Source organism: Ranitomeya variabilis, chromosome 2 (assembly GCF_051348905.1).
Source record: "Ranitomeya variabilis isolate aRanVar5 chromosome 2, aRanVar5.hap1, whole genome shotgun sequence".
Taxonomy (NCBI): domain Eukaryota; kingdom Metazoa; phylum Chordata; class Amphibia; order Anura; family Dendrobatidae; genus Ranitomeya; species Ranitomeya variabilis.
This window is the reverse complement of record NC_135233.1, coordinates 915776628-915797854: the sequence shown is the minus strand read 5'-3', so window position 1 is coordinate 915797854 and position 21227 is coordinate 915776628. Positions and strand designations below refer to the sequence as shown.

General features: G+C 43.8%; 1 protein-coding gene across 10 annotated transcripts in view; it reads right to left on the bottom strand.

The window, feature by feature from the left end:
- Nucleotides 1–21227, bottom strand: part of ZBBX (zinc finger B-box domain containing) — a 336677-nt gene that overhangs the window by 223801 nt on the left and 91649 nt on the right. For all 10 annotated transcript variants that reach the window (XM_077290622.1, XM_077290624.1, XM_077290619.1 and 7 more), the window contains exons 3-5: nt 18106–18219; nt 10816–10888; nt 7953–8001 (exon numbers count right to left, since the gene is read on the bottom strand). In XM_077290622.1, the coding sequence (XP_077146737.1) occupies nt 7953–8001; nt 10816–10888; nt 18106–18219 (236 nt within the window). The remainder of the gene's footprint in view (nt 1–7952; nt 8002–10815; nt 10889–18105; nt 18220–21227) is intronic.

Below are 21227 nucleotides of genomic sequence, written 5' to 3'. Positions count from 1 at the left end.
CATTTAACCCTTTATTTTAGCAGCTACAGCGCTGACATTTTGCACATACACACTACTAACATTAGTAGTGTGGAATATGCAAAAAAAAAGGGGATATGAGATGGTTTACTGTATGTAAACCATGTCTCATATCCTGTCGGGTTTGTGAAGGAGAAGGAAAAAGCCGGCAATTGAATTACCGACTTTTCAATAACACCGCTGCGTATTTCTCGCAAGTCACACTGCAGATCCGTGTGGAATCCGTATTTTTCTCGCCCCCATAGACTTTCATTGGCGTATTATTTGCGCAATACGCTGACAAACGCAGCATGCTGCGATTTTGGACGGCCGTAGAAAGCCGTATAATACTGAACCGTAATATACGGCTAATAGGAGCAGCCCCATTGAGAAGCATTGTGCCGTATGTAATGCGAGTTTTACGTACGTAGTTTTTGCGCTCTTACGTACGTAAAACTCGCATGTGTGACCCCGGCCTTACTGCTATCACGTCTCCACTAGCAGTGGCACATGGCAGGGTGCAGTTCTCGAGACAGAAGAGGAGAACTGCGTCTATACCATATATATATATATATATATATATATATATATATATATATATATATATATATATATATATATATATATATATATATATATTTAGATACCTCTGTATACGCCATAAATCTACCACATGGGAACGCTTTTGGACCCCATGCACACGTTCAGTGTTCAGTCACTATTTTACCTCAGTATTTGTAAGCCAAAACCATGAGTAGAACAATCAGAGGAAAAGTATAATAGAAACACGTCACCTCTTCTGTATTTATCACCACTCCTGGTTTTGGTTTACAAATACTGAGGTAAAAAACTCACCAAATACTCAACGTGTGAACATGACCTTAAAGAAGTTTTCTGGTTACACACATCCCCACTCAGCTGGATTTTGTTGATAAAAAGAAAGCTGTTTTTTACTCACCTGCCTCCCGCTGCTCCCGATGTATGTTAGGGTATGTTTCCACGGTCAGGATGGCCGGCGGTATCGTCGCAGCGGCGAAGCCGCTCGGCGCTAAGCCCCGCCCCCTTTCTGGGATGCGATCATGCCGGATGTGTTAACTCTTCACATCCGGGATGATCGCTCTGTCCCATAGGGCCCTGTGATATGCCTTGCGGGGACGCTGCGTCCCCGCAAGGTGTACGGACATGCTGCGATCTGAAAAGACGCGCAGCATGTCCGTAGTCGCAGGGCCGCCGCGTGCGGGTTTCCACGCATAGTGGAGACGGGATTTCATAAAATCCCCTCCACTATGCTGGAACATCTGGACGCTGCTTGTTTGACGCTGCAGCTCTGCGCAGCGTCAAACAAGCAGCGTTTCCTGACCGTGGAAACATACCCTTACTGTGTGCAAAGCAGATGTCACATCGACAGCCCTGCAGCCTATAAGTGAACCCCCAACATGTACAGTACACCCTCCATCAACTGTAAAACACCTCTTTACCTCATTCTATTTTGTACATGTACATCTTAGGCATCATTCAGACGTCTGTGTTGCACATACATGTCACATACATTTCTTTTTTATGGAAACAACACATACCCATTAATATCTGGGGCTGTTTACATGTCCATGTTTTTTCAAAGACAGTGTGTCTATGCAAAAACTCAGAGACGTCTGTTTTTCCAGCAGCACAGATGACAAGGGCCAATACAAGTCTATGGGTCTGTGAAAAACATTGATGACACATTGATGAGACACTGATGGAAAACACTGATGACACACTGATGGAAAACACTGATGGAAAACACTGATGACACACTGATGGAAAACACTGATGGAAAACACTGATGACACACTGACTGGACAGTGATGGAAAACACTGATGACACACTGACTGGACAGTGATGGAAAACAATGATGACACACTGACTGGACAGTGATGGAAAACACTGATGACACACTGACTGGACAGTGATGGAAAACACTGATGACACACTGACTGGACAGTGATGGAAAACAATGATGACACACTGACTGGACAGTGATGGAAAACAATGATGACACACTGACTGGACAGTGATGGAAAACACTGGTGACACACTGACTGGACAGTGATGAAAAATACTGATGACACAGTAACTGGACAGTTATGGAAAACACTGACACACTGACTGGACAGTTATGGAAAACACTGATGACACACTGACTGGACAGTGATGAAAAACACTGATGACACACTGACTGGACAGTGATGGAAAACACTGATGACACACAGACTTGGCAGTGATGGAAAACACTGATGACACACAGACTTGACAGTGATGGAAAACACTGACACACTGACTGGACAGTGATGGAAAACACTGATGACACACTGATGAGACACTGATGGAAAACACTGGTGACACACTGACTGGACAGTGATGGAAAACAATGATGACACACTGACTGGACAGTGATGGAAAACACTGGTGACACACTGACTGGACAGTGATGAAAAATACTGATGACACACTAACTGGACAGTTCAGTTCAGGTTCAGCACCTGTTCACACTTAGTCTATGTTTGGATGTGACAGTCAGTTTTTTCAAATGTATTATTTAGCCTTCTGTCCGAGCACTCCGCCTCCTAGTCACAGGTGTTTTAATTGCAACAGGTCCAATACCCCTCCGCAGAGAGAGAGAGAATGTAGTCTAAGAAGAGGTTTTCATAGGTACCCATTCACATGGAGACGTTTATTCTCAGCGAGGAAAGGAAGCATAGGACCTGGTATAAGAGAGATGCCGTAAAGTGGCTACCAGGTACACATAAAATTGGCCATTTTTATGCGCTAAACGCTCATTTTTCATATTTCTAGTGCAGTAATGCAGTTCAGTTTTCATGTTTCATGTTTGCATGTTTTAGCGCTGCAGTGTGCTGCCTTTTTTACTTGACTGTATATGAGTTGGTTACTCTAGGTTCAGCACCTGTTCACACTTAGTCTATGTTTGGATGTGACGGTCAGTTTTTTCAAATGTATTATTTAGCCTTCTGTCCGAGCACTCCGCCTCCTAGTCACAGGTGTTTTAATTGCAACAGGTCCAATACCCCTCCACAGAGAGAGAGAGAGAATGTAGTCTAAGAAGAGGTTTTCATAGGTACCCATTCACATGGAGACGTTTATTCTCAGCGAGGAAAGGAAGCATAGGACCTGGTATAAGGCTGGTTTCACACTTGCGTTTTTGTCTGCAGCGTTTTTTGCACATGCGTTTGGTTGCGTTTTCAAACGCATGCGTTTTTTGTCTGCATGCGTTCATTTTCAAAAATGCTACCTGCAGTATTTTCTTGCGCGTTTTTTTGCCGCGAAAAAACGCATGCGTTTTTTCGCGGCAAAAAATGCATTGCTGTCTATGTAAACGCATGCGTTTTTAAGCACATGCGTTTGTTTGCGCTAAAAACGCATGCGTTTTTATAGAAAAAAACCAGAAAACACACTGAAAAGCCACCCACCACCATCAAGGTGATAAAGGGATCCAAACCCTAACCCTAACTCTACCCCTAACCTCACCCCTAACCGTTTAATGAACATTTTCTGACAGTCATATTGCCACGTATTTAAGTGCCACGTATCACGTATTTCAGTGCCACGTATGCCACGTGCCACGTATTTAAGTGCCACGTGCCACATATTTAAGTGCCACGTGCCACGTATTAAAAGTGCCACGTGCCACGTATTTAAGTGCCACGTATTTAAGTACCACATATTTAAGTGCCACGTATTTAAGTGCCACGTGCCACGTATTTAAGTGCCACGTGCCACGTATTTAAGTGCCACGTGCCACGTATTTAAGTGCCACGTGCCACGTATTTAAGTGCCACGTATTTAAGTACCACGTATTTCAGTTGCACGTATTTCAGTGCCACGTATTTCAGTCACGTTTAGGGTTAGGGTTAGGGGTAGGGTTAGGGTTAGGGTTTTCTTGTTTTTTCTTGTGTTTTCTTGTGTTTTCTTGTGTTTTTCTATAAAAACGCATGCGTTTTACCGCGTTTACATGCGTTTTTCACACATGCGTTTTTTTTTAAAAACGCATGCAGATAAAAACGCAAGTGTGAAACCAGCCTAAGAGAGATGCCGTAAAGTGGCTACCAGGTACACATAAAATTGGCCATTTTTATGCGCTAAATGCTCATTTTTCATATTTCTAGTGCAGTAATGCAGTTCAGTTTTCATGTTTCATGTTTGCATGTTTTAGCGCTGCAGTGTGCTGCCTTTTTTACTTGACTGTATATGAGTTGGTTACTCTAGGTTCAGCACCTGTTCACACTTAGTCTATGTTTGGATGTGACGGTCAGTTTTTTCAAATGTATTATTTAGCCTTCTGTCCGAGCACTCCGCCTCCTAGTCACAGGTGTTTTAATTGCAACAGGTCCAATACCCCTCCACAGAGAGAGAGAGAATGTAGTCTAAGAAGTTTTCATAGGTACCCATTCACATGGAGACGTTTATTCTCAGCGAAGAAAGGAAGCATAGGACCTGGTAGAAGAGAGATGCCGTAAAGTGGCTACCAGGTACACATAAAATTGGCCATTTTTATGCGCTAAACGCTCATTTTTCATATTTCTAGTGCAGTAATGCAGTTCAGTTTTCATGTTTCATGTTTGCATGTTTTAGCGCTGCAGTGTGCTGCCTTTTTTACTACACTGACTGGACAGTGATGGAAAACACTGATACACTGATGAGACACTGATGAAAAACACTGATGACACACTGACTGGACAGTGATGGAAAACACTGATGACACACTGACTGGACAGTGATGGAAAACACTGATGACACACTGATGAGATACTGATGGAAAACACTGTTGACACACCAGCTGGACAGTGATGGAAAACACTGATGACACACTGATGGAAAACACTGATGACATACTGATGGAAAACACTGATGACACACTGACTGGACAGTGATGGAAAACACTGATGACACACTGATGAGACACTGATGGAAAACACTGATGACACACTGACTGGGCAGTGATGGAAAACACTGATGACACACTGATGGAAAACACTGATGACACACTGATGAGACACTGATGGAAAACACTGATGACACACTGACTGGACAGTGATGGAAAACACTGGTGACACACGGACTGGACAGTGATGGAAAACACTGGTGACACACTGACTGGACAGTGATGGAAAACAATGATGACACACTGACTGGACAGTGATGAAAACAATGGTGACACACTGACTGGACAGTGATGAAAAATACTAATGACACACTAACTGGACAGTTATGGAAAACACTGATGACACACTGACTGGACAATGATGGAAAACACTGATGACACACTGACGGGACAGTGATGAAAAACACTGACGACACACAGACTTGGCAGTGATGGAAAACACTGATGACACACAGACTTGACAGTGATGGAAAACACTGATGACACACTGACTGGACAGTGATAGAAAACACTGATGACACACTGATGAGACACTGATGGAAAATACTGATGACACACGGGCTGGACAGTGATAGAAAACACTGATGACACAGACTTGACAGTGATGGAAAACACTAATGACACACTGATGAGAAACTGATGGAAAACACTGATGACACACTGACTGGACAGTGATGGAAAACACTGATGCCACACTGACTGGACAGTGATGAAAACACTGATGACACACAGACTTGACAGTGATGGAAAACACTGATGACACACTGACTGGACAGTGATGGAAAACACTGATGACACACTGACTGGACAGTGATGGAAAACACTGGTGACACACTGACTGGACAGTGATGGAAAACACTGATGCCACACTGACTGGACAGTGATGGAAAACACTGATGCCACACTGACTGGACAGTGATGGAAAACACTGATGACACACTGACTGGACAGTGATGGAAAACACTGATGCCACACTGACTGGACAGTGATGGAAAACACTGATGACACACTGATGAGACACTGATGGAAAATACTGATGACACACTGACTGGACAGTGATGGAAAACACTGATGACACACTGACTGGACAGTGATGGAAAACACTGGTGACACACTGACTGGACAGTTATGGAAAACACTGATGACACACTGACTGGACAGTTATGGAAAACACTGATGACACACTGACTGGACAGTGATGAAAACACGGATGACACACTGACTGGAGAGTGATGGAAAACACTGATGACACACTGACTGGACAGTTATGGAAAACACTGATGACACACTGACTGGACAGTTATGAAAACACTGATGACACACAGACTTGACAGTGATGGAAAACACTGATGACACACTGACTGGACAGTGATGAAAACACTGATGACACACAGACTTGACAGTGATGGAAAACACTGATGACACACTGACTGGACAGTGATGAAAACACTGATGACACACAGACTTGACAGTGATGGAAAACACTGGTGACACACTGACTGGACAGTGATGAAAACACGGATGACACACTGACTGGACAGTGATGGAAAACACTGATGACACACTGACTGGACAGTGATGGAAAACACTGATGACACACTGACTGGACAGTTATGGAAAACACTGATGACACACTGACTGGACAGTGATGAAAACACTGATGACACACTGACTGGACAGTGATGGAAAACACTGGTGACACACTGACTGGACAGTGATGGAAAACACTGGTGACACACTGATGAGACACTGATGGAAAATACTGATGACACACAGACTGGACAGTGATGAAAACACTGATGACACACAGACTTGACAGTGATGGAAAACACTGATGACACACTGACTGGACAGTGATGGAAAACACTGGTGACACACTGACTGGAGAGTTATGGAAAACACTGACACACTGACTGGACAGTTATGGAAAACACTGATGACACACTGACTGGACAGTGATGAAAACACTGATGACACACAGACTTGACAGTGATGGAAAACACTCATGACACACTGACTGGACAGTTATGGAAAACATTGATGACACACTGACTGGACAGTGATGGAAAACACTGATGACACACTGACTGGACAGTGATGGAAAACACTGGTGACACACTGATGAGACACTGATGGAAAATACTGATAACACACAGACTGGACAGTGATGGAAAACACTGATGACACACTGACTGGACAGTGATGGAAAACACTGGTGACACACTGATGAGACACTGATGGAAAATACTGATGACACACAGACTGGACAGTGATGGAAAACACTGATGCCACACTGACTGGACAGTGATGGAAAACACTGATGACACACTGATGAGACACTGATGGAAAATACTGATGACACACTGACTGGACAGTGATGGAAAACACTGATGACACACTGACTGGACAGTGATGGAAAACACTGGTGACACACTGATGAGACACTGATGGAAAATACTGATGACACACAGACTGGACAGTGATGGAAAACACTGATGCCACACTGACTGGACAGTGATGGAAAACACTGGTGACACACTGATGAGACACTGATGGAAAATACTGATGACACACAGACTTGACAGTGATGGAAAACACTGATGACACACTGACTGGACAGTTATGGAAAACACTGATGACACACTGACTGGACAGTTATGGAAAACACTGATGACACACTGACTGGACAGTGATGAAAACACTGATGACACACAGACTTGACAGTGATGGAAAACACTGATGACACACTGACTGGACAGTGATGGAAAACACTGATGCCACACTGACTGGACAGTGATGGAAAACACTGATGACACACTGATGAGACACTGATGGAAAATACTGATGACACACTGACTGGACAGTGATAGAAAACACTGATGACACACCGACTTGACAGTGATGGAAAACACTGATGACACACTGATGGAAAATACTGATGAGACACTGATGGAAAACTTGTATTCACAGAGATAATCTGATACGTCCGTTTCAAAACAATTTGTTACATTTTACCTGAAGAAGAATTCTGGAGGACTTTCAGTTTTATTTTCCCAGCAGAAAACTAAAATAATCACAAAAGATAAATCATATTATGGGAGAGTGACAATATAGACCAAACATTTAGGATTCAGCAGCATAAATTAAAGGGAACCTGTCAGGACACCACAAATAAACTAGTAGTATGGCTGAATAGTTTGTAGTAGAATAATAAGGCTGTGTGCACACGTTGCGGATTTTTCACTTTTTTTCGCTATAAAAATGCTATAAAAAAGCATAAAAAACGCACACATTATGCATCCCATCATTTAGAATGCATTCTGCAAATTTTGTGCACATGATGTGTTTTTTTCCACGAAAAAAATGCATTGCGGTAAAAAACACAGCATGTTCATTAATTTTGTGGATTTGTTGCCTTTTTCCCACTATTTAGTGCATTGGGAAGCTCCGGAAGAAAACTAGTCAAAAACGCACAAAAAAACATGAAAAAAAAAAAAATGCGTGCGGATTTCTTGCAGAAAATGTTCGGTTTTGCTCAGGAAATTTCTGCAAGAAATCCTGGACATGTGCACATAGCCTAAAACTGATACCTGTCTTGTAGTAATCCGATGTATCAGACACAAAAAAAATCAAGCTTTGAATACAAATTAGCCTGGAAGTGCATTGGGGGCATGTTGATGTTCTCAGTGTGAACATGGACACACCCCCAATGCACTTCCTGGCTAATTTGTATGTGGATTCAAAGCTTAATTTCTTGTGTCTGGTACATCGGATTACTACAGGTGTCAATTTTATTTTTATATTTCGACCTATTCAGCCATAATACAGGTTTTAATTGACTCTTAGAAAGTGTTCATAAAACTGTAACAAGCTCAGGAATAACCGAATCACTTCTACATCATTCCCTGTGTATGTCTACACTGTTTTCAGCTACATGATGCTTGGTCAGAGAGGGTTAAATGCCCACCAGCCATGAAGGGGTCCACTTATTTCATTCTGGACTATTTTGATGGAGCTGTTTAATATGTATCACATCAAAACTGCACCTTTTGTATTTGATGTTGTGGCAGCTGTAATGTCAGTTTTGGCACCTTGAGCGGATAATTAATGGGCATCGCATAGCGTTTTCATACAGCGAGGAGTTTCAAATCCCCAATCCAGATTTCAATACAAAATATTATATTGAAGGAAATACAAAGAAAGGAGTAATCCCCAGCACCAAGCTGTCAGTCTCTACCGCAGACTTCTTATTACAATAAATGGATCCTTGATTCTGCTCAGCATACTGAAACTGCGGCTCACAAGCTGATTGCTGCCTGTGTTCGGGCTGTCCCACACGTCCAGATAATTCCGGTACCGGAATAAATCGGTACCGGAGTTATCCGTGTCCGTGTGCCTGGGAACTCACGGAGGCCATACCTGCGGCACACGTGTGCCGCCCGTATGGCGAGTGGGTACCACACGGAGCGTGTGGTACCCACTCTGCATGGTGCTGAAGCTGCGATTCATATGTTCCCTGTAGCAACGTTTGCTGCAGGGAAAATATGAAGAATAGTGTTTAAAATAAAGATCCATGTGTCCGCCGCCCCCCCACCCCCTGTGCGCCCCCCCCGCTGGTCAGAAAATACTCACCCGGGTCCCCCGTCGGCAGTCGCTCCTTCCTGGTGTGGCCGCGGCTTACTGTATGCGGTCACGTGGGGCCGCTCATTTACACTCATGAATAGGCGGCTCCGCCCCTATTGGAGGTGGAGCCACATATTCATGAGTGTAATCGGCCGCATACAGTAGAGAAGCCGCGGCCAGACCAGGAAGGAGCGACTGCCGACGGGGGATCCGGGTGAGTATTTTCTGACCAGCGGGGGGGCGCACAGGGGGTGGGAGGGCGGCGGACACATGGATCTTTATTTTAAACACTATCATTCATATTTTCTCTGTAGCAAACGGTGCTACAGGGAAGATATGAATGGCGGCTTCAGCACCATGTGGGGGGGACAGCGCTTACTGTAGCGCTGTCTCCGGCACGCCACACGGACCCCAGACGGAGAATGTCCGTGTGAGGTCCGTGTTTTACACGGACCCATTGACTCTATTGGGTCCGTGTAAAACGTGCGCTCCCACGAACACTGACATGTCTCCGTGTTTGGCACACGGAGACACGGTCCGCACAAAATCAATGACATCTGAACAGATGCATTGATTTTTATGGGTCTACGTGTGTCAGTGTCTCCGGTACGGGAGGAAACTGTCACCTCACGTACCGGAGCCACTGACGTGTGAAACCGGCCTTCTGCTGGTTATCTACTGACTATGACAGACAGCGGCTGATCGACAGTGTGCCACCGGGGTGGTGAGACTCATATTCCACTGATCATTTATTTTTTGACATTCATTCTGATTTACAATATGAAAAGTGCACAGTATCAGTGAACGCCGTAACAGTTTGGACACAAAAGCAGTTCACTCTGGGTATAGATGTCCCCCTGAACGGTGGCATTCTGCCAGGAAGGCGAGCCATGAGATCCTATGTAACTCCTAGAGGGGAACCGTCAGCACCAACTCCCTCCAAGAAGCCTCCATCCATTTTCCGGGAAGCTTCCTACCTTTGGTTAAAGATCATCACTTTCCCATCGGCTCCTTTCTGCACTCTAGTACCTTACATATGTATCATCTATAGACAAGCCCAAATTCAGACGTCTGTGAAACATGGTCTGCGTACGGACTGTGACGAGGGTCAACGTGAACTCAGCAGCTACATATTGCTATAGGGCTGGTGAGTTCATGTCAGGAGGTCCGCGGCCAGTCCGGGAATTGCGGTCAATACGCAACCTTGTTTCACAGTCATTTGGATGACGAGGCCTCTGTGGTGAGGTTGTAATACCTTTCCAGTGCTTTCTTTTTCGTGCCGCTGATTGCCCACTTGTCCAGATACCCAGTGATATGGATTTGACTTCCTGCAAAAAAAGGTAAATGATAAGAGCAGTTCTGCAGCCCTCAGTAACGGCAGCTACACATTGAATCGAGATGTGCTCCGTAGCTCCATTCCATGTCATTACTGCTGGGGCAATTATCAGCTGATTGGTGGAGGATCCATCATTCTGAAGGAAAAATAGCAGTGCCGGCATATCCAATTGTGACAAATGCGATAGAGTCTCCTGACATTAACCAAGGAACATCCCCCACAAATATGAATGAAGCAAAAGATTTGGTCCATTTCTTAACAATCTCTGTGCAAGTTCTTCCAAGTCTGCACACTATACCAAGTATGTGACATGCTACAGGGTATACAGTGGCATGTAAAAGTTTGGGCACCCCTGGTCAAAATGACTGTTATTGTGAAGAGTTAAGCAAGTTGAAGATGAAATGATCTCTAAAAGGCCTAAAGTTAAAGATGACACATTTCTTTTGTATTTTAAGAATAAGTATGTAGGCTATCAATCAACAGAAGAGTGGAAAAAAGCAAGGTAGAAGTACTATATAAAATGTAACCTTTAATTGCATTACATTATTAAAATATATGAAGCCCTCTGATCCAATGAAAACAATGCAACACACACAATACATATAAGGTCACCTAAAGACCATCACTTAGCCGTAGTGATGGATAAATGAAAATATCTACACATGGGTAGGGGTATAATTGCACAAGGTCATATAAAACTTCAACCCGAAACCCTTGTGAAAACCAAAGGACAAGGTCTTTTTCTAAAACACTGACAGTTATACAGTACCTATGTCCTGGTGTATAACAAAATGGTAAGCAACATATAAAGAAAATGAACAATCTCACCCAGTGTTGCTCCTGATTAGACCAGGTGGTGTTCCAGTGAAAATTGCAGGGTCCTGGTTATCTAGTTAGGAGGGGAAGGCTCTCAGACCTAGCCATACATTACCCCACAATGGGACACCTAATTGGATCCATCAGACTAAAGCCCTAAATTGCTCCCGACACGTTTCATCAGTCAGATCATCAGGGGAGATAAAAACTGTTGAATGAAATGGGGGTCTTAACGTGATGAGTTTATGCCATTGTGTATGCAGAGAGAAAAAGTCTGACCTTTTCTCTCTCCATACATGAAGGGCATGTACCCATCATGTTAAGACCCCCATTGATCTGTCTAATGAAACGAGTGACAGTGTTTTAGAAAAAGACCTTGTTCTTTGGTTTTCACAAGAGTTTTGGGTTGAAGTTTTTAAATGACCTTGTGCATTCATACCCCTACCCATGTGTAGATATTTTCATTTATCTATCACTATGGCTAAGTGATGGTCTCTTTGTATTTTAGGCAGAAAAAAAATATTTTCATCTTTTATTTGTTAAAAATTGAAAAATGGGCAGATACAAAAGTTTGGACACCGTTCATGGTTAGTATCTATCTGTAAACTGAGAAAAATGGAGTCAGAGTAGCGTGTCGATAAAATGCACAAAAATCTTTTTATTATTTACTCATTAAGTAACATTATTAAGGACCCGGTCCTGCTTGGCCCTTATTCACATTGACGTCACTTTGACACATGGTAAGGTTATAGTACTAGACATTAGGACCATCCCAACTTGGGCACACCTTGACGCTGGTGGCATGGCTTTTATGCTTTTTTTTAATTATTATTATTGATTTATATAGCACCATTAATTCCATGGTGCTGTACATGAGAAGGGGTTACATCAAAACACAAATATCACAGTAAACAAAACTAACAATGACAGACTGGTACAGACAGAAAAGGACCCTGCCCTTGCGGGCTTACATTCTACAGGATTATGGGGAAGGAGAAAGAAGGTCCGGGGTTGCTTCGATGGTGTTGAGGTGGTTGTGTGGGCATTACAGGATGTAAGCTTCTTTGAAGAGGTGGGTTTTCAGGTTTCCTTTGAAGGATCCAAAGGTGGTAATGTGGTGGATAACCGGACGTGTTGGGGCACAGAATTCCAGAGGATTGGGGATATTCGGGAGAAGTCTTGGAGGCGATTGGGTGAGGAGCGAATAAGCGTGGAGGAGAGGAGGTGGTCTTGGGAGGACCGGAGATTACGTGAGGGACGATAGTGAGAGATTAGTTTGCAAATATACAGAGGAGAAAGGTTATGGATGGCTTTGTAGGTCAGTGTTAGTAGTTTAAACTGGATACGCTGTGAAATTGGGAGCCAGTGAAGGGATTTGTAAAGAGGGGAAGCAGGAGTGTAGCGAGGAGATTAATTAGTCGGGCAGTAGAGATAAGGATGGACTGAAGGGGTGCAAGAGTGTTAGAAGGTAGGCCACAGAGGAGGATGTTGCAGTAGTCGAGGCGGGGCATGCACAAGCATTTTGGTAGAGTGAGGGTTGAGGAAAGGATGGATTCTGGAAATATTTTTGAGGTGACAGAAGATGGTGAGAGCTTGGATGTGCGGTTTGAAGGACAGGGCAGAGTCAAGGGTTACTTCGAGGCAGCGGATTTTGGGGACAGGGGAAAGTGTGATTTTATTTATTTTGATAGATCAGGTAGGGAAGATATGCGAGATGGAGGAAAGATAACTAGTTCACATTTGTCCACACTGAACTTGAGGAAGTGAGAGGAGAAGAAGGAGGATATGGCTGATAGACACTCTGGGATTCTGGAGAGCAGAGAGGTGACATCTGGGCCAGAGAGGTAGATCTGACTGTCATCAGCATACAGATGGTACTGGAAGCCATAGAACCTTACGAGTTGTCCCAGGCCGAGTGTATAGATTGAGAAGAGTAAATGCCCTATGACAGAGCCTTGGGGGACTCCAACAGAGAGGGGGCGAGATGAAGAGGTAGTATGGGAGTAGGAAACGTTAAATGTGCAGTTGGTAAGGTATGAGGATATCCAAGATAGAGCAAGGTCTTTGACACCAAAATCAAAAACAGTGTTTACTAAGTACCTTGTGCAGAGAGGAGGAAGGAAATTTAATTGGCCCATTCCAACCAGGTTATTACCTGGTTGGACTGGGCCGATGAAATTTCCTTCCTCCTCTCTACTATCGCTGCTATCACCAGCGGATACAGCACCCACCGGCTGACCTCATGTGGAGAACTGAAGTCGTCAATGTGGTGAGCTTTACCCACCCTCTCCCTCTCTCTCCTTAAGTACCCTTTGTTATTTATATGCACTACTGCTTTTACCTATTTACTTACAGCAGGGTATATGTTCATTTTGTTTCTGTCTTAGATGTTGTTTGCTTACATGAAAGGTTGAAAATCGACTGCGACTTAGTCCTACTCACACACACATGCACTTTTTTTTTTTTTTAACATGTACCAATATTAGTGAAGGCGTCCAAAATTCCTCAATGGTTTGAGCCTTTTGTTTCTACATTTCCAAACTATAATTTGTAAAGTAAGATTATTTGTTTTAATAATAAGAGCTCATTTTGTTGTGCTTTGTGTTTTTTTGTAAGATATGAGCCAAGTTTTTGTTCTTGGAACCATAGAGAACAACTCATAGTGCCCAGAGGAGCAATGCAGTATAAAATGGCAATGAAAATACAAGCTGCTTGATGATATAAACTCTCAGAAACACACAAAAGGGAGACAAACAGATAATCTAATATGCTCAGGAAAGCTTCTTGCCCAGACCTAAATTGTAATACGAACTCAACACTGTGGTCCCAGTTCATCAAGTAATACCATTAAGTATTCATTTCAAGCATAACATTGCTTGAAATGTCGCAAAAATTTAGCGCAACTCATTTTTGTGAAAAAATGTTGAGAGTCCACTTACTGGACTACATATCTTATGCCTCTTAAGGTACCTTCACACGAAATGACTTTGTAACGATATCGCTAGCGATCCGTGACGTTGCAGCGTCCTGGCTAGCGATATCGTTTAGTTTGACACACAGCAGCGATCAGGATCCTGCTGTGATGTCGCTGGTCGCTGAATAAAGTTCAGAACTTTATTTGGTCGTCCGATCGCCGTGTATCGTTGTGTTTGACAGCAAAAGCAACGATACCAGCGATATTTTACACTGGTAACCAGGGTAAACATCGGGTTACTAAGCGCAGGGCCGCGCTTAGTAACCCGATGTTTACCCTGGTTACCAGCGTAAACGTAAAAAAAACAAAACAGTACATACTCACCATCTGATGTCCGTCAGGTCCCTTGCCGTCTGCTTCCCACACTGACTGAGCGCCGCAAAGTGAAAGTGAAAGTACAGCACAGCGGTGACGTCACCGCTGCGCTCTGCTCTCACTGTACGGCGGCACTCAGTCAGAGCAGGAAGCAGACGGCAAGGGACCTGACGGACATCAGATGGTGAGTATGTACTGTTTGTTTTTTTTTACTTTTACGATGGTAACCAGGGTAAACATCGGGTTACTAAGCGCGGCCCTGCGCTTAGTAACCCGATGTTTACCCTGGTTACCCGGGGACCTCGGCATCGTTGGTCACTGGAGAGCGGTCTGTGTGACAGCTCTCCAGCGATCAAACAGCGACGCTGCAGCGATCGACATCGTTGTCGCTATCGCTGCAGCGTCGTTTCGTGTGAAGGTACCTTTACTGAATTTGGTAAATTTTACAGCAGCACATCCATCATCTAGATTGGCGTGTAAAACACCAGTCTTGATGAATTTGGGGCTGATAAAGTTATCACCCAAGTGTGGCCACAGATCACTTATAGTTTATCATTAGTTTCTAATAAGCTCCTTTAAAAGTACATTACAATGCAAATCTTCAGGCAAGAAAACTGTAAGACCACGTGCACATGTTGAGTATTTGGTGAGTTTTTTTACCTCAGTATTTGTAAGCCAAAACCAGAAGAGGAACAGCCAGAGGAAAAGTATAATAGAAACACGTCACCACTTCTGTATTTATCACTCACTCCTGGTTTTGGCTTACAAATACCGAGGTATAAAACTCACTAAATACTCAAGATGTGCATGTCCAGGATTTAAAAAATATAAAATAAAGAAAACCTGTCAGCACAGTTTTGGTAATGAAAAGTAAATACATGGCTGTAATGGTGCTGTAATACTGATTGAATTGATATATTTGGTGAAGAAATGCACTTTGTGGTTCTTCTTTTACCACTAGTTGAAATGTCTACTAATAGATTTCGGTACACAGGGGCTGGACTCTACATTGGGTCTTCTCCTCCCTGTGTGTGATTTCCCAGCCCCTCCATCTCCTTCCGGTCTGCGATTCCCAACCCCTCCGCCTGCCAACAGTCAGTAATTCACCAGCCCCTCCACCTGCCTCCATTGGGTGATTCCCCAGCCCCCCGCCTGACTCCATTCGGTGATTCCCCAGCCCCTCTGCATGCCTCCTGTCTGTAATTCCCTGGCCTCTTTGCTGCCTCCAGTCTGTGATACCCCAGCCCCTCCGCCTGCCTCCAGTCTGTGATACCCCAGCCCCTCCGCCTGCCTCCAGTCTGTGATACCCCAGCCCCTCCGCCTGCCTCCAGTCTGTGATACCCCAGCCCCTCCGCCTGCCTCCAGTCTGTGATACCCCAGCCCCTCCGCCTGCCTCCAGTCTGTAATTCCCTGGCCTCTTTGCTGCCTCCAGTCTGTGATACCCCAGCCCCTCCGCCTGCCTCCAGTCTGTGATACCCCAGCCCCTCCGCCTGCCTCCAGTCTGTAATTCCCTGGCCTCTTTGCTGCCTCCAGTCTGTGATACCCCAGCCCCTCCATCTGCCTACAGTCTGTAATTCCCTGGCCCCACCACCTGCCTCCAGTCTGCGATTCCCCAGCTCCTCCGCCTGCCTCCAGTCTGTAATTCCCTGGCCACTTTGCTGCCTCTAGTCTGTGATTATATTCTGCCTGCCTCCAGTCTGTGATAAACCAGCTCATCCGTCTGCCCCAGTCTGTGATACCCCAGCCCCTCCATCTGCCTCCAGTCTGTAATTCCCTGGCCCCACCACCTGCCTCCAGTCTGCGATTCCCCAGCTCCTCCGCCTGCCTCCAGTCTGTAATTCCCTGGCCACTTTGCTGCCTCTAGTCTGTGATTATATTCTGCGTGCCTCCAGTCTGTGATACACCAGCCCATCCGTCTGCCTTAGTCTGTGATACCCCAGCCCCTCCATCTGCCTCCTGTCTGTAATTCCCAGGTCCCGCCACCTGCCTCCAGTCTGCGATTCCCCAGCTCCTCCGCCTGCCTCCACTCTGTGATTTCCTGGCCCCACCACCTGCCGGTCTGTGATTCCCAGTCCTTCTGCCCCCTACTGTCTGTGATTCCCGGCCCCTCTGCTGCCTCTGGTCTGTGATTCCCGGCCCCTCTGCCCCCTACTGTTTGTGATTCCCGGCCCCTCTACTGCCTCTGGTCTGTGAATGATGTGTCTCCTCTGTCTGAAATCTCAGCAGTGACCTGTCATTGACAGACCAGAGGTAGGCGGAGGCGGTGACAGGTTCTTTTTAACTAAGGCCGGGGTCACATCAGCGTAGAATACAAACGAGTGTTATGCGAGAAAACATTGCATAGCACTCGGACCAGTGTTAATCTATGGGGCAGCTCACATCACCGTTTTCAGCGGGCGAGTGAAATTGCAGCATGCTGCGATTTTATGCGTATACCGCCTAAGTCTTGCCAATGCAAGTCTATGGGTGTGAGAAAAAAATCGGACACCACACAGACCATCAGTGTAGCTTGCGAGAAATACGCACACATGTTCCTCATTTCAGCCCATCGAGCCATAAAATTCAATGGGGAAAAGCAGTGAGAAATGTAAAGCCATACGCATATTATACGCATGTCATACGGATACATAGGTGCGAGAAAATGGCATCATCGCATTACAAACGCATTACACACGGATGACCATACGGAGAACACTAGTGCGACTCTCAGCAGGGAGACTCGGACCAATTTTCCATACGGTAAGTGTGATCCTTGCCTAACTTTGACTATTGTTCTAACTGGTTTACTTATGCTTGGCTAATTTTATGGCTATTTTTATTGGATCATGTTTGAATCTGCCAATAATACATATTGACCAGAGTGCGTAAATGTGATGGAGACCAAGCTGCATATATTTATAGAAGGCTTCACAAAATGTTTAATAATCTGTGGAAATATGCGAGCCGGGCATGATAATGCCAAGTTTTCAATATTTCACTGACATGATGCAGTGATCAATGGCAAGGAATTCATACATAAAATTATTTAGGAGTTTTTAATTAAATATTAAATAATGGCAAATATACCGTACCCTTTGTTGTTATAGTTATGGTTATATACTTACTCTCTTTCTTCTTTCTCTCTACTCATACTTTGCCGCAATTTGTTCAGTTTCTGCTCCATTTCCTGATTTTGCCTCTCCAGTTGCAATGTTTCCTTACGAAGCTCCCTAATATTCCTAAAGAAACAAGTCGGTGTTATTTGATGAGCCAGAAAATCCTATTTCAATAGTTGGTATGTCAAATGTAAGATGTTTGGGAATAATTCTACTTAAAAATTCCAACTTTGTGCAGCCTTGAATATGAATAAAACACATGAGAAGTTTTTGCCTCTGCCATGAAAGGATGTAATAGTCTTTGTAGTTAATTAAAGATTAATTATCAACATCTTAAGATATCAGCTATTCAAGAGGTAGAATTGCTGATCGTTGGGGATCACCGACAACCCCACTGATCCTGATAATGGGTCTCTGAGCTGCCTTGGTGATTATGGTGCATTTTGTACCCTGTTATTGTCAAGCTGTGCCTTGGGACTGTGGACGCTAACCATGTCCCTATCGCAAATGGCGCCCTAGTCTATCCCTTCCCCACGGGTTACTCCTGAAGGTGGAGACGTCAGGTTCACATGCCTTGCTATGCTCCTATATCAACCCTGATCTGTCCCCTTCCTCACCTAAGGAGCTGGGATCCCAAAGTGTATAGGATAACACTAACATACAAAATACACTCACAAAACAACAAAGAGGAACACAGGGGAGTGAAAGGAAGGAGAAACCAAATAGGAGAGGATGAGGATGTGCACACAAAAAAAACTCCAAGAAACAATCTCCTGAACAAATCTCCAAATGCCAACTCAAATCACAAACTACTCCTCCAACTTGAAACCAGGCAGTAAGAACTAACACTGGCAAGCCCTAAGTGCCATAGGCGAGCATATATAGCAGAGAGGAGTGGCAAAAAATTGAGCAGCTGGGACAATCCAGGTAGGAAAGCTCCTGAAGCTTCAACTGGACATATTAGCCCTTGCAATGCCAGCAAGGGAAAAAAACCTGCACTGTTTAATAAGACGGTGAAGTACTTCTAACTAGTGCAGGAGTTCGTGAAACCAGACTCCGCAATCTTCTGGCCCCTCTCTCGAAGTATCCCCGTGATAGTTATCCTAGATAGTCCAATATACAAGAAATAGATGGGTGGCAAGGATGTGTAACCTAAACTCCTTAGTTGATAACTTTAAACCCACTGCCTGTAGTCATTGACATCCTTAATAACTGTCAGAATGGGGTCATTAACTTCCTGGTAAACTGTACAAGGCGTCATTTCCTTAGCATGAACAAGAGGATGCATTTATTAAAATATGATGAACTTCTAATTTGTGCAATCACTAGTGGATACAATGTCTTGGAAGCACAAGTGGGATTTTGATGTCATAGGAGATTGGTCTTTGATCAATTTAAAGGGGACATTCAAAGAAACATGTTAGAAATGTCTGTCAAAGTCTCTGATCACTACTGATTTCAATAATTAAAGAACTATAAAGTGATTAAACCCAATAGGTTGTGCTATGAGGTTTCTGTTATAAAATCTGTAGCAAAATCCTAAAGATCTATTGTCTGAAGAGACCTATTCTAATCAAAGGCTATTTAATTCAAATGTCCCATCAGATTTTCAGTAATAAAGCTGTATGAGAAGGCCAAGAAATATAAATATTCCACATTTAAAGTGAGCCACAAATATGTATCAGATATCAGAAGTTCACTTGACTGTCTATAGTCCATGAGCCGGGCCAGATATCGGTACCACCCGGAGTGACTAATTTTCTTTGGTATTTTTAGGTAGATGCATGTCTGTAGTTTATTTTTTGATATGATAGCCCTTACATATACGTAGCTTATTAACCCCTTCAGCCCTAGGCCTATTTGTACCCAAGTGCCTAAGCCAATCTGACCTGTGCCACTTCATGGGCTAATAACTTTGGAACGCTTTCACCTATCCAAGCCATTCTGAGATTGTTTTCTCGTGACATATTGTACTTCACGTCAGTGCTAAATGGGAGTCAATATATTTTACCTTTCTATATAAAAAAATGCTAAATATTCGGAAATTTTGGAAAAATCGGCAATTTTTTAACTTTGAAATTCTCTGCTTTTTACAAAAATACTGATACCCCCCATAATAGTTATTAATTTACACTCCCCACATGTTTACTTCATATTGGCATCATTTTGAAAATGAAACCTTATTGTTTTACGACGTAATAGGGCTTATAGTTTTATGCGCAATTTTTCACATTTACAGCAAAACCCACTTTTGAAAGGACCAAGTCACTTCTGAAGTCACTTTAAGGGGCTTACATAACAGAAACCACCCATAAATTACCCCATTTTGCAAACTACACCCCTCAAGCTGTTCAAAACTCATTTTTAAAAACTGTTAACCCTTTAGGTGTTCCACAGGAATTTTAGCATGAGCCAAGAACCAAATATGACGATATCGGTACCACCCGGAGTGACTAGATGTAGTATTTGTAACAAAATTTAATCCAAGTTATGTAAATACACACTGAACATGTCATGTGCATATATATATATATATATATATATATATATATATATATATATATATATATATATATATATGTTACTCCATAATATCTTCAACATCGGACTCTGAATCTGACTGTTGTTCTACTGGCTCGTCTTCAGTACCCTTGTTCTGGCATGTCTGTAATCTGCACATGTCTGTGCACTTCAGGCCATTGCTGAGGCAAGTACACTGAGGAAGTTCACATGACCGCACACACTTGCAGGACAGTAGCTGTATAATAGCTTCTGGTGCTGGTGCCCCTTGCATCCACTTGACAACAAGCTTTCCGTCGTTATCTATCATCCAACCGCAGTCTGTTGGGTTTGCAACCCATGGCTGGCTCTGCAGACTTCTCCTCCAGATCGCAGCCTGGTAGTTTGCACGCAGTGCATGCATGAAAAGGCAGTCCTGGCAAGGAGGGAGTTGACTTGACTCTACCACTCCACGTCTGGCACAGAACAGCTGATAACGGAGCCTGTTTACCTCAGTTGTTTGGGTAGTTGGCAGGTACATGTGGCAGGTGATTTCCTGTAACTTCTCAAAAAGTTCGGTAGACACTTCCCATGAACGACCAACTTCCTGAAAGGCATCCTGGTATGTCTTG